Source organism: Berghia stephanieae, chromosome 9, assembly GCF_034508935.2.
Source record: "Berghia stephanieae isolate SIO BIC M18660-M18661 chromosome 9, UCSD_Bste_1.3, whole genome shotgun sequence".
NCBI lineage: Eukaryota > Metazoa > Mollusca > Gastropoda > Nudibranchia > Aeolidiidae > Berghia > Berghia stephanieae.
In genome coordinates, this window is record NC_088368.1 from 6,302,209 (window position 1) to 6,320,785 (window position 18,577).

Genomic DNA, 18,577 nt, shown 5'->3' on the forward strand with positions numbered 1-18,577 from the left:
TTGGGCATGAGTTTCCCTCCGGATGTGTGGTGGGGCTATTCCTGCTGCACGGTAGACCAGTGGTAATGGTGTTGCTCTCAGCTGGCCCGTTATGATCCGGCAGGCGTTGTTGAGCTCGGGGTCTAGCTTGGAGGCATGGCATGATCGGGCCCATACAGCTGAGCAGTACTCCGCAGTTGAGTAGCTGAGGGCCAATGCTGTGGTCCTTAGGGTTTTAGGGTCAGTTCCCCAGTTCATGTTTGCCAGCTTTCCAAGGAGAGCATTACGCGTGGACACTTTTGCCTTGGTCTTTCTCACGTGTTCTCTGAAGGACAGAGTTCGATCAAGCGTCACTCCGAGGTACACTGGGTGGTAGTTGTACTCTAATGTCTGGCCATTCCACTTGATGTTAAGTTTTTTGTGGGCTTGGTGGTTGTTGAGGTGAAATGCACACACTTGTGTTTTCCCTGGGTTGGCGTTCAGCGAGTTTTTAGTGTAGTACTTTGTAAGGGTGTCTAGGGCATTTGTCAGTCTGCTCTCGATTGGTTGGAAGGACACATCCTGTGTTGCGAGGCATAGGTCATCAGCATATATGAATCGGCGGATATTTGGGAACTCAGGCTGATCATTTGTATATATGTTGAAAAGTGTTGGAGCCAGCACTGATCCTTGGGGAAGACCATTCTTCTGGGTGCGCCACCTGCTCTTCCGGCCATCCATTTCAACAAAGAAGCGCCTGTTTTCGAGAAGTGACTGGATAATATTTACAATTTTCTTATTCTTTATCATTTTAGCCACTTTGAGGAGTAGGATCTTGTGATTCACTGTGTCATAGGCTGCAGTGAGGTCGACGAAGACTGTGCCAGTGACCTGTTTTGTCTCAAACCCATCTTCTATGAATTGTGTAAGGTTAAGAAGTTGACCACATGTTGACCGTCCTGGTCGGAATCCAGCCTGGTCTGGAGACAGTTGTTCGTCTAGACTGGGTGACATGCGGGACATAACCATTCGCTCAAATAGCTTGTATGCGATGCACAGGAGGGAGATCGGGCGATAGCTTTTCTTAGATTTTGGATCTTTCCCCGGTTTCAGTAGGGCGACTACTCTTGCTTTCCTCCATGCACTTGGCAGCCTGTTTGTCCTTGCGCATACATTGAAGAGGTCCAATAGCCAGGATAGGGTTCTCGGGCTAAAGTGTTGAATCATCTCAGTTGTGATTCCATCCAGTCCAGATGCTTTTCCTGCCTTCAGATGGGACAAGGCCTCTAGTAGCTCCTCCAGAGTAAAAGAGTCAAGATGATCTTCACTATCCTTGAGGGATTTGTCCATTTCACTTTTCAGGGCTTTTAGTTGGCCTCGTGCTTTCTTGGCTGGTTTCCCATTCAGTAGAAGCCGATGTGCTACTTGGTCAGGTGTTACTGCAGCCACTCTTGTCTGGGTATTTTTGTCATTATTCAGTTTTGAAATTGTAGTCCAGGCCTTTTTGCTGTTTAGAGTCATATTGGTGGAGGTTATTAATTCCTTCCATCTTTCTGATCTTTCATCGGCTATCATTGATGTGAGTTCTTCACCCAGTTCTAGGGTTTCTTCACTGAAAGGATCCACCTTGTATGATTCAATGTATCTTTCATATAGTTTCTTGCTTTCATCTTGGAGACATGGAATATAACTTTTTCGGCATCCTCTGGGGATGTTTTTCTTTGCAACTTTTCATATGAGTGTTCTAAAGTCGTCGTATCTCTGCGGGTCACTTTTTATATTGGTGATCTCATTGTCTAAATCTTTAGTAAAGTTTTCCCAATTTGCTTTTCTAAAATTGAATCGTGGTATCGCATTTGATTCGAGGGCTTTAACAGCTGGTTTGATGCTGATGGTAATAGGCCTGTGTTGAGATTTCGGTATAGGCTCACCTACAGTCCTTTCAAAGTTTGAGAAGTGTTGAGAGGATATGAATGCCAGGTCCGGATTGTAACCTTTCTTCCACCGGGCACTCATAAAGGTTTTCTTGTCTTTGGGGTTATGGAGGATTGTGAGGTCATTGCCGGCCGCCCACTCCTCAACAGCATCTCCGTCAAGGTTATTTTGCTCATATCCCCATATAGTGTTATGGCTGTTAAAATCTCCAATGATCAGGGTTGGTTTTCTATCGGATAGATTCATTTGGTATGGGAGATTCCTTCTGTGTTGAAACTTACAACATTGAAGTTTTCCATTGTCTGGGCCGAGGGGCTATCCTTTTACCGCCCAATTTATTCTCTCTGGTCGCGTAGTGTAGCAATCAGTCTCCTTCAGAGAAGGATTACAGGAGCACGACGTGAACGTTTGCTACTTGTTTAGGCAGTGGAAGACGGCCATGGAATAGTTGCGTCACATCGCCACGTTGTTGAATAAATTATCCAGGCATGGTCGATAGGTAAAAAAGCCAAATTATGTTCTAGTTACATTTGAAACAAAGTATATTACTGATCTCGTCTCTTTGAGATATAAAGAATGATATAAAAATCAAGAAAATCGGCCGATAAATAAAAAAGTTGCTAAAAAAAAGCTAAAATAAACAAAAGCAATTTTTAAAATCAAATTTATTCGTAAAACAGTTGGTTTTCAACCGATTTTTATGAAACAAAGACCAATGTACTTCTTTTTTCAAGCTGATTTCAGCAATGTGACTTTCAAATTCCTCAGAATTTTATTTTTTACTTTTAAATTTTAGGTTTTAGGCCTACTCAATAAGGTGTTATATTCCTTGCATAACAATAGCGTAATACATCGACGGGGAGAAGCGTCTTTGTTTCGGCCAGCTGGATAGCAGACTTTGAAACGCTTGATTCACAATTCTACACGAACGGACTCTGGCGGTCTATCAAAGAGGTGTTACAAATTTATTTACCGACTATTTTTCTTGGTGCTAAAATTACAAAGTAATAATTTCGCATCAGAAAAAATAACTCTGAAGTTCCCATCTCTTTATTACAATAAAATTGATATCTCGAATGACAAAATCGACCCACAAATCAGGGAGTTATAAATTATTAATAATATTTTAAAAGTTTACAATAATTATCTTCAAAGTCATTTTTCATCACCAAAGTCGTAATTTTTTTACCGATTTTCACTAAACAAAGTGCAATGTCAATGATTTTCACCCGCAAATAAAATAGGATTTAAATCGCAATTTCTGAAACATATTTTCTTTTCTGTCGGCAAATTTATAAAAATCAAATCTGAAAACACCCTGCGGCAGTGACAGGGCCTGTCATTTCCTTCACAACGATTGGATTTTACTTACTGAGGCCAGTCTTGGCTACCCCGCCCATGAATATTATGCCGTTGTCGGTTTTTGTCGGGTTGAATCTTAAAGAGTTAAGGCAACTTCCTGTTGTTAGCACGCGTTGATCACCCGACATCTGATTTTAAAACGTTATGCATCCCGGCGAGAAAAAAAATGTACTTCTTTTTCGCCCGTGCGACCATTTCCGTGACAAAATGGTATGTTTCCGTGTATCCGTGACTCGTAGTCTATTTCCGTGAATTTCACGGAAGTTCCGTGACAGTTGGCAGCTCTGCTTTACTAAAGGCTTTAGTCATCTCACTCCATGCCGTAAGTAACAGTCAGTGGATATATCAATAATTCTTGTATCGAGTATGTGTGGGGAAAAAAAGTTCAGGAACTTCAGGTAAACTTGAAAATGTAATTATGAAGCAATTAAAAACATCCCAAAAACCCCTGAAATATATCAAACAATGATAAATTGTTAAAATACATCATAGGAACCATGGGGAATGTAAAGAAACCTAATGAGAAACAGAATTAAAACAACTATACATTAAAATGTTAAGATTTGAATTACATGAAAAAAAACATTTCTTACAAAGGTGAAAAAAAGCATGCAAATATGCCTTTTTGGCATACAGTTGGCAGCCCTTAGTGGTATGACACTCACCTTCGGATCGGAAGGTCCAGGGTTCGAGTCCTGCTCAGAGCGGTTCCCAGCTGGGTCCTTGGAAAAGGCTCTTTACTGACATTCTCTCACTATACTCAGGTGAAAATGAGTACCTGGTCGTTAACAGCATCGTTTGAGAAAAAAATTGTAATACTGCCTAACAGGCCTCTTGTTTCATACTACATGGTAAACCTTGCTGTTGGCTAGGCTAGAGGCCACCCGTAAAGCACTTTGAGCCTGTTTAGTGGATATTGTGCTATATGGATGCTCATGACTTTTTTTTTTTTTATCATGCTCAATAAAGCATAAAGAATCTAATTGAACTCAAATCTTATTCTTTTCTCTACAAGTTCAGTTTTGAGAATCTATCCCTTACATAATACCGTTTTGAGGCAATGGGGTAAAAATAACATGAAAATACAAGACATTAACTTTACCTCCAATAAGTATACAAACAATTTCAAAACACAAATATGACTCAGCAAGTTCCATTCTGGTTGAAAGAGATTTTTCCAAAACTGACGATTCTGATCTCTTTTATAAAACACTATAACTCTATAATAAGCAAAATACACCTAACTCCAATGTTAAATATAGGATTTGTCGTTATCATCAGTAAGTAGTAGTAGCAGAAGTAGAAATAGCAGTTGTAGTAGTAGTAGCATTAGTCGTAAATAAGTAATTGAGTAAATCACTACTACTACTTCTGCTCTATCAATAAAAGCATTACAGTAAACTCCCATTTGACGATATCTCAACTTTTATGATCTATGAACACTATCAGTTTACTTAGTTTGAGATCACTAAATGTCTCATCCAGACACAAGCACTGGTCCCTGCCAAGAACACACTCAATTGTTTACAAATCATACATATGTAAAAGAAAAAATAATACAGTGCATAAAAGAGAGATGATTTACAAATTTAAAAAAATCATCTCCCAAAACAATAACTATACATTCGACTGTTTCCCTCCTAGCCAAGGACTGGATCAAACTAAGTAATCTCAATCCAAGCCATAGGCAGAAAGCAATTGGAAAACAGATACATGGGGATAGAATTCACAGCAAGTGTTGGAATTTGATGAGCTAGAATCCAGCTGTACACGTATTTCAAAACAGAAAATCATCCAAGTAAATTTGTTTAAACCTTAAAATGTGGAATAGCCCATGTGTCTTTATCACTCAACCGGCCATATTCAAACGATACTAAACTTTCCAATTTCTAGTAAAATCAGGGAAAACAAACAAGCAAACAAACCCCACAAACACCGAACATTATGCACCATTCATTGTCAGTAAAAAAAATACAAGACACCCTGTTTCTCTAGCACCAAATAGACTGTGCTGGACTCAGTACTGGTTCATTGGAAGAATATAGACAAAGGGAAGCAACTGGTAAAATATAATACATCTTGTGGAGTTTTATGCAATTGTCTAAATTGAATAACAGCTTTCAAAAAGAGCAAAATACCAAACACAAAACGTTTCGGGATCAGAACACTTCATCAGACAGTGACAAAGAAACAATAAACAAACATTATTATACATCACGTAAAATCCAGCCAGGATTTGTTTTGTTTATGTTTTTAAGTGTTTTACGGCGCTTGCAACACATTAAGGTCATATCAGCGCCAGTAAAAAGGAAGAAAATGGGATAGTAAAAAGTTCTAGAATTACAATTAAAGCACAAAAGAAAAGGTAAGACAAAGGGGAACTGGTTCAAATAGGGAACAGATGTAGATTCCAAGAGCACACCGTCAAAGTACTTAGTTTAAGATCGCCTAAAAGTCTCATCCAGACACAAGCACAGAGGAATACACTCAAATGTTTACCAGTCATATAATATAATATGTAAACTAAACATAATACAATGCATAACAGAGAGATGATTTACAAGGAAAAAAATATCATCTCCCAAAACTATAACTATACATTCGACTGTTTCCCTCCCAGCCAAGGAACTCCGGCAAGGATCAGGACAAAACTAAGTAATCTCATTCCAAGACAATGACAGGAAACAATTGGAAAACGGGTATGGGGGGGATAGAAGACACAGCATGTACCTCCCTGCCCACTATGGGAGCCAGCCAGGATTCTGTTTTACGGAATATAATGATATTATATATGTAATTAATTTATATATAGCGCCTAGTTCCAATCAAATTGCTCACTGGCACCTTACATCAACATATCATAGTATCCAGTACACATTAGTGTATAAAATAATCAATCACAAGAGTGAAATTGGATATTGATGTTGAGACTGATAATAATAATATACTGTATCATGATAATTTTTACAACAAAAATTAATACATAAACAAATCTCCCGTCATGAGGCCCCAAACCAACAGTAATACTGAACATGTAGAACAAGATAACACACAGTACACTGGGTACTGTAAATGTAAGGCGCTTGTACCTGGATAATAATTTATTTTCAACAAAACAGTTACCACCAGCTAGGTATGTACTCATTTCACACTTGGGTTTGGTGAGAAAATCTAAGCAAAGACCTTTTTTCTTTTCTTTTTGAACTTTCTAAGGGCCCACTTTGTACCACCAAAGGCACAATTCGAACCTTGAACTTATGGGTTATTTGTTTGTTTTGTTTTTACGGCGCTTGCAACACATTACGGTCATATCAGCGCCAGTAAAAATGAAGAAAATGGGATAGTCAGAAGTTCTAGAAGTACAATTAAAGCATCCAAGAAAAGGTAAGACGAATGGGAATTGAATCAAATAGGGAACAGATTTAGATTCCAAGAGAACACTATCGAAGTTCTTAGTTTGAGATCACTTTAAAGTCTTATCCAGTCACAAGCACAAGTCCCCACTAAGAGGAATACACTCAAATGTTTACAAATCATAAATGATATGTAAACAAAACATAATACATTACATAACAGAAAGATGATTTACAAGGAAAAAAATTTCATCTCCCAAAACTAACTATACATTTGACTGTTTCCCTCTCACCAAGGGTATCCGGTCAGGGCCAGGACAAAACAAGGTAATCTCATTCCAAGACAAAGACAGAAAGCTAGTTGGAAAACAGATATAGGGGGATAGAAGACTGTACCTCCCTGCCCACTATGAGAGGTCAGGAACCCCACCCAGACTCATGGGTCGAAAGCTGAGCATCATACTACTAGACGACAAACTCATGGGATAAGTGTTGTGTGATAAATCTTTTCAAAGGAAGAGGCAAACGAGCAGAAATGAAAAATTTCCGTGTAAACCAAGTAACTGTGGTTTGAGCCCCAACTCAAATGATAAAAAAAAAAAAAAAATTAGGCAAGAACTTGTATTATATGGACAATATTATGGTTGATACACATTACATAATAATCATAATAATAACATATACAGTAAAATTACTTTAAACCGAAAGAAGCTAAACCGAAAAATACCTTAAACCGCAAAGAATTTAATAAATTGTACTAGTTTCTTCATTATCTTTGTACTAATTCTTACGATGAACCGAAATACCTCTAAGCAGGACTTTCTTTAAACCGAAACAACTTGAGAGCACCTTCTCTTTTTCTCTCTCTATTTTTCTTCGAAAATTCGGGAAGGTGGCCACACGCAATAATGCCCGGCGATATTAAACAAAGAGCGTAAGTATAAGATGAGGGTGATGGGTGGGGGGGGTAGGCAAACACTTCAATCACTGCACTTGGGTTTGGCCAACACCACAATCGCACAGACTGGAAAAGGAAGACAGCGGGTGACTGGCAGGCGAAAAATGAGGAAAGATGGGAGTTGGGGTGTAAAATCACACAAGCGAGATGTTCTCGCTCGTGTGTTGATGCTTTGGAACTGACAAATTTTCAACACGAGAATAAGGAGGGAGGGGGGGGGGGTGGTAGACAACTTACCATTGACATGCCACTTCATTTCCACTGTGTTTAAATGTCGGTGTGTGTGTGTGTGGGGGGGGGGTGAGGTTCTATGTAACTAGGCCTTTGAACCTTATGGCTTCTCAACAAAAGAGGGGTGTGTAGTAGACAGATTAGCATTGACACGCTTTTTCATATCCATTTCACTTCACCTCTGAGTAGCTGCGCGTCATTCATTATCAATTATCGCACAAGAACTTTCGATCTTATTTTAGCTTTGCATTTTACTAAAAGATGTCTAAAAGAAAGCACTGTGCTTACACGTTGGAGTTTAAAATCAAAATACTATGTGAAGTCGATGAAAAAAAAGTTGATCAAGACAGAGATATGTAAAATACACGGCATCCGAACTCAACTCTTTGAATAATTTTGAATTGAAAACGAAAACCCCCAAAAATATTATTTAAACACACCAAAAAAAAATCAAAAAATTTAATGGTTACGAAGACGGCATTTATTCAACAACTCCATTTAACGGGAAACCTATGATACGATTAAATGAGCAAATTCCTTAAACTTAAATAGTTACTACCCTTGAAGAACATTGCAAAACGGGAACTTGCTTTAAACCAAAATGTCTTTAAACCGAAATGGTTTAGAAGGTCCCCAAAATTTCGGTTTAAAGTAATTCTACTGTATATACAAAAGTCAAAGTGATACCAAGCTGCTAGAAGCTGTGGATTGTAAAAAGTATTAAACAAAAATGAATAAAACAGCTTCAAAAAATAACAAAATAATAAACATGGAACGTTTCGGGCTCAAAACCCTTCTTCAGCCAACAACAAAAACCAATAAGGACATAAATACATTACTCAACTCCAGATAGACGATATATACAGAGGGTGCGAGAAAATAAAAAAGGAAAAATTTGTGACCCTGTTTCAACACAAAGAACCAATTTGAAACCGTCAAAAATTTGCAAGCAACAAGAACAATACCTTAAGTTAATACTTGCTAAATTTGATTAAAAATCTATGATTGGTTAAGGAACTATGCCGGTATAAAAATTACGATATCGGAAGTCTCCAAACTTGCATGTTGTTTTTAACAGTGTTGTGTGACTAGCGTCGAAATTTAACCCAATCTCGTTGAAAACCAAATGGCCTATTGGGACAGCTTCTGGAATAAGTTTTCCTTTTTGAAAACAATGCTACATAAGTTTCAATATGACTCAGAAATCACATTATTTGAATTATTTCTTAAGATTTAATGGTCTCCAATGAGTCCTGGCTTGAATAAAATGGACTACAATATAATACGGACAATGATGCCAAACGATGTATAAGAAAGAGTCGTACAACGTTTCACACAAAAGCAGAGCTAAAATAGTCAATTCAAACTTCATAGAATCGAAACATTATCTAAGGCAAAAGACAAGCAATTGTATCTTGGAAAAAAAAAGGCTACGCAAAGTCATAAAGCAAAAAGGGGGGATCGACAGATCACATCAAAATTTGAAAATTACGTAAAAATCTTCGATATGGCAAATTTGAGGTGTGTCAAATAAATATTTCTCAATAAATTGTTTGTACATAAAGTTCAATAAATGAATATGATTATGGTGAAAGTGAAATTTCGGACTTGCATCAATTAGGGTCCTTTGGTTACAGGCTTCTAAACTTTTCCAATTTTTTTCCTTGTACCCGATATATACTAGATTTCAAAGTCTAAATGTATTTAAATTCAAGTAAAAAAAGAAAAAAAAAAAGATTAATCCAAGTAATTTGTAACTGTGCAACAATTTTGAGTAGCATAGCTAAAAAATGAGTTAAGAATAAAACATATAAATGCTGTAGTAGGTAAGATTCTTTGTAACCATAAATGCGTCCTATTGTCTCAAAATTGTATTATGCCAGAGTTTGCTTGTTTGATCTGTAGGGTTTTACAGTGCTTGCAACACATTGAGGTCATATTGGTGCCAGTAAAAAGGAAGAAAATGGGATAGTAAAAAGTTCCAGAATCAAAATAAAAGCGCCCAAGAAAAGGTAAGACTAAGGGGAATTGGTTCAAATAGGAGACAGATGTAGATTCCAAGAGCACACTATCAACGTATTTGGTTTGAGATCATCTAAAAGTCTCATCCAGACACAAGCACAGGTCCCAACCAAGAGGAATACACTAAAATGTTTACAAATCATAATTAAAATGTAAACAAAACATAATATAGTGCATAACAGAGAGATGATTTACAAGGTAAAAAATATCATCTCCCAAAACAAACTATACATTTGACTGTTTCCCTCTCAGTCAGGGTATCTGGCCAGGGCCAGGACAAAACCAAGTAATCTCATTCCAAGACAAAGACAGAAAGCAAGTTGGAAAATAGATATAAGGTGATAGAAGACAAAGTAAGTACCTCCCTCCCTGCTCACTATGGGAGGTCAGGAACCCCATCCAGAGGTCTATTTTGGACTATAGATACAATTTTCAGTGACCAGTTTACCTTGACACAAATACCCTTATGAGACAATAGTCGAATTTACTGTTGATACGGGTCAGTTCTGATTCATGATTGGGGCCACTGGATGTGGCGCTGACACGGCAGGTAGCAGGAATGCACGCAGCTGACTGTTCAAGTGTCTCACTTCTTGGTCTTGCTCCTCGTACATCCGAACAGCTTTGGTAAATTGTACAAGTCCTGGAATAATACATGGAATAATTCAAGAAAGTTGAGGGAATAAATATTTATATTGTCTTTTGTTTTATCATTTAATAAAATGTCATTTATTAATTAATTTACTACTTGCTGCTACTACTCCGACTTCTTCTACTACTATTAGTACAACAACCACTACTACTACTACTACTACTACTACTACTACTACTACTATTAACAACAATAATAATAACAATAATAATAATAATAATAATAATAATAATAATAATAATAATAATAATAATAATAATAATAATAATAATAATAATAATAATGATAACAATAATAAGACAATGATATTGAGAAAATGCTAATGTATAAAGAGCGCCTGACAGGTAACATGCACTTGAAAGGAAACGGAAATTTGGTTCCTTTTGATCTGCTGGGGGATTAAACTAAGCCCTGAGGAGAGCATTCATCAAAGCACTTCCTGACTATGCACCAAAACAATATATAAATATATATATATTGAATCGTGTTTGATACAAATATGGTACGAAAAGTGCTCGACATGTAGTAATGGAGCGAATTATTATTTAAAATATTTACCACAATGTTTGGGACAGTCTACATCAATGTTTCAGGCTGAATTTGCCATCGTCAGGACTGAGTTGTTTTGTTGACTGTTGTTTTTTCTTGAAGTGGTTCCGGTTTGAAGTTAATTAAGAGGAATTTGCGCCGATGGGGACACTTTCCGTACATCTCACTTTTCATGTTGAGTGTGGCTTCATGAGGGTGTTTGATTATAGTATATTTCTCTTCCAGGCATAAGCTACATTGTTTTGATGTTGGTGTGTATCCTGTTGCTTTAGATAAAATTTTCCATGAAATGTTGTGGTCCAGTTTGTTGTCTTTTAATTTCCAAATATGTTCGCTGAGTTTTGTGGATGTTTTTTTGTTAGTGTTTCTAAATGTTGAGGTGTGGAGGTTGTATCTTGTTTTGAAATTATTTTCTGTTAGTCCTACATATTTTTCTTGCTTGTTTGTTTTAGTTTCTGTGACTGTAGCTTGGTAAAATATTAATAAACCACCGACAAGAGCAAAACCCACCCACTAGAAAATGCAACTGCAGAAATAAAGAACATTGCCCGCTAAACAAACAATGCTTATAATCAAGTTTAATTTACCAAGCCACAGTCACAGAAACTAAAACAAACAAGCAAGAAAAATATGTAGGACTAACAGAAAATAATTTCAAAACAAGATACAACCTCCACACCTCAACATTTAGAAACACTAACAAAAAAACATCCACAAAACTCAGCGAACATATTTGGAAATTAAAAGACAACAAACTAGACCACAACATTTCATGGAAAATTTTATCTAAAGCAACAGGATACACACCAACATCAAAACAATGTAGCTTATGCCTGGAAGAGAAATATACTATAATCAAACACCCTCATGAAGCCACACTCAACATGAAAAGTGAGATGTACGGAAAGTGTCCCCATCGGCGCAAATTCCTCTTAATTAACTTCAAACCGGAACCACTTCAAGAAACAACAACAGTCAACAAAACAACTCAGTCCTGACGATGGCAAATTAAGCCTGAAACATTGATGTAGACTGTCCCAAACATTGTGGTAAATATTTTAAATAATAAATATATATATATATATATATATATATATATATATATATATATATATATATATATATATATATATATATATATAAAAGCACGACAACAGACTTGCCACAGCCCATAAAAAAAGATTGGTTTATTTTATGGAACCCTCCCCCCCCCCCCCCCTCCCCCCAAAAAAAATCAGGCAAATTTCACGACAAAATAAATAAATAAATAAAAACTGCATGGATCCAAAATACCTCATTTTTACCATCGTTTAAATGAAATATCATTTTAATATGCATTAGGATTAATGCAGTGCAGTTCAATTCATCAGCTGTCTTCATTCAGTTTGGTCTTCTGCACTTCTTAGTAAATGTTTATCAGGTTCAATTGTTCTCGCAAAATTTGTTGTGTGTGTCATTCTCTATCACATACTTGCTCTCTTTCCATCGATGAAACCAGAGTAAAATAACAATATTTAAATATTTTCACTGTGATTCATTATTTAGTGATGATAATGGAAACTTGTGAAGGAAGAAAGCATCAACCATGACCATGTAGCTGTCTACAGCCTTGTCACGTGGAGGGAGTAGGACAATCACGCAAATGAAGCTGTTGAAAATCCAAGAGAAGTACTGCCCTGAGCTCCCCAGGAATGAATGGGTAACACTCAACAGAGCATGGGCAAAACGTGTGAGAACAGCTGGTAGCATGATAAAGTGGGGGTTGGCCGAGACCAACTTGTGTACAAGCGGATGCCCAGAGCAGACGACGGAACACATCCTTAAAGAATGCCAGGACGGCCCTAGCTGCACTGACCATGACCTAAGAGTCTGCTCCACAGATGCTGTGGAGTGGGTTCGGTATTGGAGAGACTAGCTATGATGATGAATGTAAACTTGTCATAAAGGAGGAAACTCAAACCAAATATAACAGAAAACATCTGACTTATGTAATATCGTAGTTTAGAGCCAGTTGCTAAGTTACTATGCAAGCGTCATTATGAGGGAAGTGACGTCATGGCTTTTGAAGCCTGTTGTCATGGATGGTTTAGTCACATATCAATACACAGCATTTTTTATTGAACTGATTTACCTAATATTAATGACTTGGTACATCATTTGATATAGGGCACAGCTGCCTACTTGAAATTTCAGAAATTAGTATCGTGGTTTCAAAGGAAAAAAAAAAGAAAGGTCACCAGAGAAATAGCTTTACAAAATTATAATTTGCCCTCAACATGATAAAAAAAATTCTCCAAAGTCCTAAATATAGATTCTCTGGAATGGCACTTTCCTTTTCAATAAGATTTATTGAGTCAAAGACACGCTTGAAGCTCTGCAGCCAGAGCCAAAAATTCCTAATTCTACGAATTTTTCGTCGTACTATGCAGGTCTGATAGAGGGCATTTGACTTAAAATTAGAAAACCGTGTTATCTTGTTAATCCAAGAGAAGACTCATATAACCCAGGCATCACCTGAAGTGCAGCCCCAGAAAATGGGTCAGTACAATATGACTTGCTCAAAAAAAAAAAAAAAACTGTTGTGAGGAACTGAACTCAATTTCCTTTTGGACACATAATAAAGACCATAACGCTACGCCACATCGCCTTCTGTAAATGTGCAATCACCGATAAGTTTTTTTAAAAATTTATTTTTATTTTTAAAGATAAATTTAAAACATACCCTCCCCTTCTGGTAGAAATCCGTATCTCTGTATGACCTGCATTTGAACCTGAGTGGCTGCAGGAAAAACCATCTGCATACTTTTCAGCATGTCATTGCCAGCTTTGCTTCTTGCCTCGTCCAACTTGGCGACGTGTTCTGGGTGGTGGAACGAGTCTAGTGTTTCTCTCAATGCAGCTGTGAAAGTAAAAGTTCTCAATTCATAACACAAAATTGGAGATAAATCAATGAAAAAAAAACACCGAAAAAAAAACCCCTCAATAACATGTCCAAAGCGTTTTACAAAGGTTCCAAATCCAACAGCAACACTTAAAATCTAAAAGAAGATAATGACTGTAAAGTGTTATTACACTCTCCCCCCCCGACAGCTACGTGTTACCAGCCAGGTACTCATTTTACAGACAGGTGCGTTGAATGAGTGAATGTGAGTAAAAAGAGCCTTTAAACTGATCCAACTTTGTGCCACTCAAAGGGATCGAACAAGGGATCTATCTGTCCAAAGGCGAGTATCATATATCACAAAACCGAAAAGCCCATGAAAATGTTGTTAATGTCCAGGTACTATTATTATTATTACTACTTATTGCTACTACTAATATACTACTACTACTACTACTACTACTACTACTACTGCCACTACTACTACTACTACCACCACAATTACTACTACTACCACTACACACACTACCACCACTACTACTTCTACTACCACCACTATTAGTAGTGATTTCACATAATATCTGAATCTGATATAACAGGGATCGTATATTTATAACAGAAATTTTACTGTGATCCCTTCATACCTGCTAAATCAGATTTCTGCAGTAAATTCAACATTAAATTGAAATTCCACAAATGACATACCTTTACAATCACCAAGAGTAAAGTGTTCTTTGAAAGATGCCATCACTGCATGCTGTGAAATTTTCTTTCTTACCTGGGTGTGAAAAAAATAAATAAATAAAAGTAAATGTGTAAATATTAAAAATGAAGAACTAAAGTTTATGGTATGTCAGAGTGATGTGATGTCAATTAACCAGTAGATTTTTGACCAATCAAAACATGGAATTTGTGACATACCTTCACACGTGCTCAGACAAACATAGTTGGTTGTTTATAAACAATAAAGTGAATGATTTTGAACTTTCTCTGATCATTGTTATTGTTTTCATACCGCCAAAATGGATGCCGAGTTATCACACGATTTTCTCGATCATATTATTATAATAATAATAATAATAGATCTTTATTGTCCATAAATATGGCAATTTGTCATTTAGTTACACTTGTTATAATGTTAAACGATAACTAAGATTGAACAGATATTTCACTCCTACTTATTTTCTCTCTCTCTCTCTCTCTTTCTTTCTTTCACACGTGCGATATACACAACATAAACATATTCATTTCGTTTTCAATTTGTTACGATTGTGGCAATTCGACACCAAAAATTATCATCATGATCAATTGGTCAGTTAATCTTACATTAAATAAATTAATCAGTTAATCAGTCAACGAATCAATCCTTGGTTTTTCTGTATCATATGAAATATTCAACATTTTTATTGCTGATGGAACGAACGTTGATTTATACTTGTTAGTTCTACATTTAATCTGACAAAACCTTCTCCCAGTTTAAGTTTACACATAGAATTCTGTGTTGGTTTTATTCATTGTATAAAACAAAACCATCGATAGTAAAACCTGTTCAGTTTGTTATGTTGACCAATCACTGTCATTTGTTTACATTATGACGGCTGTCCGTGACGCATGGTTATCTAAGTGTCTATAGTAAACAACCATACTGTGGATGAAGGCAAAGAATTCAAAGGTGCCCCAGAGCTCAGTAATTTTAGGAAACCATTGAAAACACTGGGCGTCTCGATAGCTCAGTTGGTAGAGCACTTGCTTCAAATGCAAAAAGGACCTGGTTCAATCCCGTGTGAAATAAGGATTGTTTTTTTCCAATCACACTGTCCACCCAGAATTATCAATTGGGTATCTAGGTCTGTTAGATCTGGTGGAAAGTACTTTGCAACAAACTACCCAAAGGGTAGCAAGCAAGCAATTGCTATAATGTCTGTTTAGCACTATAGAAACGGGGCTAAACTCCAGCTCCATGGGCCTTACGGCTTTGAAAGACTACTTTGAAAAAATCATTATTCATTAAGCATTTTGAGTAGCAATATAAAATAGAATTAGAATGTGTGCGTTTTGTGTTACCTTCTATTGTCTTTGTATGTGTAGAGCACTTTGTGGATTCTTCGCGCTGTATAAATTGATTATTACAATACACTGATATTATTGATGCTGATATGACCGAACTGAGAAAAATAATCCAGATATCCCTCAATCTTGATTATAAAAATATCCTGGTTTTTTTTAAATAGAAAGAGTTGGGGATGGGAATAAGGAAAAACATTGACTTACATGAAAAATGATGTTATAATGTGGCTTCCAGTTTCCGTCACCAACACTGTACTGTATATATGAAAGAATTGGGGATGGGAATAAGGAAAAACATTGACTTACATGAAAAATGATGTTATGTGGCTTCCAGTTTCCATCACCAACACTGTACTGTATATACGAAAGAGTTGGGGATGGGAGTAAGGAAAAACATTGACTTACATGAAAAATGATGTTATAATGTGGCCTCCAGATTCCGTCACCAACACTGTACTGTATATACGAAAGAGTTGGGGATGGGAGTAAGGAAAAACATTGACTTACATGAAAAATGATGTTATGTGGCTTCCAGTTTCCGTCACCAACACTGTATATACGTCACTGTGACCCCAACCCTGAAAATTGAATTTAAAGACTAAATTATTAAATTTCAGGTAAATCAACTCTTTCAGCACTGAGGCTATATTCGCATTTCCATCACAAAATGGCTGACACCTGATTGAGGCAGCAATCCTCGAAAAGTCTCAATTAAAATACCCCCCCCCCCCCCCCAATTGAATGTTCTGATTCTGATGAAAGACATGATACCATTGGCATTGGCTCAATTTATAGTTCTTTTGTAGAAAGTAGGATTGGATTATATTATTTTTTTGCCTTTCAAGACCGGCCACACTTCTTCTGTCTCTTTTTATCAGTATCAGTTCTACCCTCTGCCACACTGTTTTTCACTGCGCACGCAGATTGGACTTTCTGTATCTGTATGGTTGGCGCTGAAGAAACCAATGGTCTGGTTGTATCTCAGCGGCGTCCTCATTGGGCACGGGCCCATGTCAGTCGGGCCTTGAAATCGTTTAGGTGTGGTGCCATGATGACCAGTTCATCCAGCCCATTCCACTCCGAGATAGTTCTAATGAAGAAAGAATTTATGTAGTTTTGTGTTCTTGTCTGTGGGATTTTGAAGCAGTTCGAATTGTTTGTGGCGTATCTGTCAATGGGGTTTTCGGTTATGTGGTTGGCGACAGTGAGTGCTCGGATTTTTCTTTTGTTTGGTCATGGCGTGAAAAAGGAGTCTGCCTTTATTGATGGTATTTGATCTGTTATTATCTTGAACATGAATGACAGACGGGTTTCTTTTCTTCTTTGTTGGAGGCTGGCGGCTGATGAGGTTTCTTTCTTCTAACATTTTTGTCATGCATCCTGAGTCCGAATAGCCAAGGGAGACTATTCACACTCGAACTCGAGTCCAAATTGCCACTTCGCGGAATAATGACAGCCTTCATCATCAGTTTCCCACTCTCTGCCCAAAGTAAAACTTGAAGCCTGAGAGAGAGAGAGAGAGAGAGAGAGAGAGAGAGAGAGAGAGAGAGAGAGAGAGAGAGAGAGAGAGTTTACACTTTACTATGATTTCGATGAAAGTGTTAAGATATCCAGAGGCAAATTTCCATTTCTCTTTTATCCTCTATTCTTAATCACTTCTGTGACTGGGGTCTTTGTATCTTGTTGGGAGGAATAAAAAAGTTTGCAACAAAAACGAAACCGGAACTCTATTTTAATGCGACATGACAGATTGCTAGTGTCGAGCGGAAGTCTCGATGATACCTCAAGTCATCGGCCACCAACACTCAAAACTTCCCGAACTCGATGACCAAGGAAAAGTCGGGAATTCCCGAGAAGTAGCACTTCAACTGAGCTTTGGGTGGCTTTTTTGTATTAAAACTTAAAATACATTAAATAAATTCACTTTGTATAATAATAAAACATTGATACCTATAACCATTTTGATTTATTTACGACGTTTGTGTTTTGTTAGCTGTTTAAAATATGATATAACGTCAATACCCAATACCAATGACTAGGTATTGAATGAAAGCACCGATGACTAGAGCGATGCTCGAGACTTTTTTGAGTCTCGAGACTCAAAAAAGCATCGAGACGCAAAAAAGTCTCGAGCTTCGCTGGAATCATCGCCGACGAGAGAGGGGTGAACAATGCAGATAGTACACATTGTTAGTAACGCGTGCGTCGCTCGCGCAGTATAGTCTCGAGACTCGGGACTCGGGACTCAATACGAGAAGCATCGATGACCAAGATTCTCGAGACGAGAAAAGCATCGAGAACTAAGTGGAGGTCGGGAAGTTCTCAGTCGTAGATGACCTGACTTCTCAAAACCTAAAGCATCGGTGACCTTTTGGTGACCCAATTGCCCTCCCCTACAGATTGCCAGCTTTAGTGATTCAATACATAAAAAGAGTTCACTGGATTAGTATTACCGCGCGACAATCGTCTCTCTCCTCTTTCCATTCTTGTTTTTCTACCACTACTACAGAGGCTCACGAATATACTCAAACAACAGCAAAGACAATAACTACTACTACTTCTACTACTACAACAACAACAACTACTACTACTACTTCTTCTTCTACTAC

The 18,577-nt window shown here is 37.3% G+C and overlaps 1 protein-coding gene across 6 annotated transcripts; it reads right to left on the bottom strand.

Annotated features, from left to right (window-relative positions):
• Nucleotides 1-1,672: 1,672 nt before the first annotated feature.
• Nucleotides 1,673-18,231, bottom strand: LOC144979569 (protein C10-like). Of its 6 annotated transcripts, none has more exons than XM_078926300.1 (5): nt 17,919-18,231; nt 16,476-16,546; nt 14,607-14,679; nt 13,743-13,919; nt 1,673-10,462 (listed from the first exon to the last, which is right to left on the bottom strand). In XM_078926300.1, the coding sequence occupies exons 3-5, from the start codon at nt 14,647-14,649 to the stop codon at nt 10,320-10,322; spliced, it is 363 nt and encodes a 120-aa protein (XP_078782426.1). In that variant the 5' UTR covers nt 14,650-14,679; nt 16,476-16,546; nt 17,919-18,231; the 3' UTR covers nt 1,673-10,319. The 6 variants fall into 6 exon arrangements, with proteins under 6 accessions (XP_078782426.1, XP_078782423.1, XP_078782425.1 ...); XM_078926297.1 differs by lacking the exon at nt 17,919-18,231 and adding an exon at nt 17,551-17,728; XM_078926299.1 differs by lacking the exon at nt 17,919-18,231 and adding an exon at nt 17,544-17,726.
• Between the last annotated feature and the right edge of the window lie 346 nt (nt 18,232-18,577).

What these genes read in the sequence shown, in the direction of transcription:
- LOC144979569 (XM_078926300.1), bottom strand. Translation starts at nt 14,649, where the DNA reads ATGGCATCTTTCAAAGAACACTTTACTCTTGGTGATTGTAAAG. An exon ending in TACTCTTGGTGATTGTAAAG is followed by an intron (nt 13,920 to 14,606) that starts GTATGTCATTTG and finishes TTACTTTCACAG; the next exon opens with CTGCATTGAGAGAAACACTA. An exon ending in ATTTCTACCAGAAGGGGAGG is followed by an intron (nt 10,463 to 13,742) that starts GTATGTTTTAAA and finishes GTATTATTCCAG; the next exon opens with GACTTGTACAATTTACCAAA.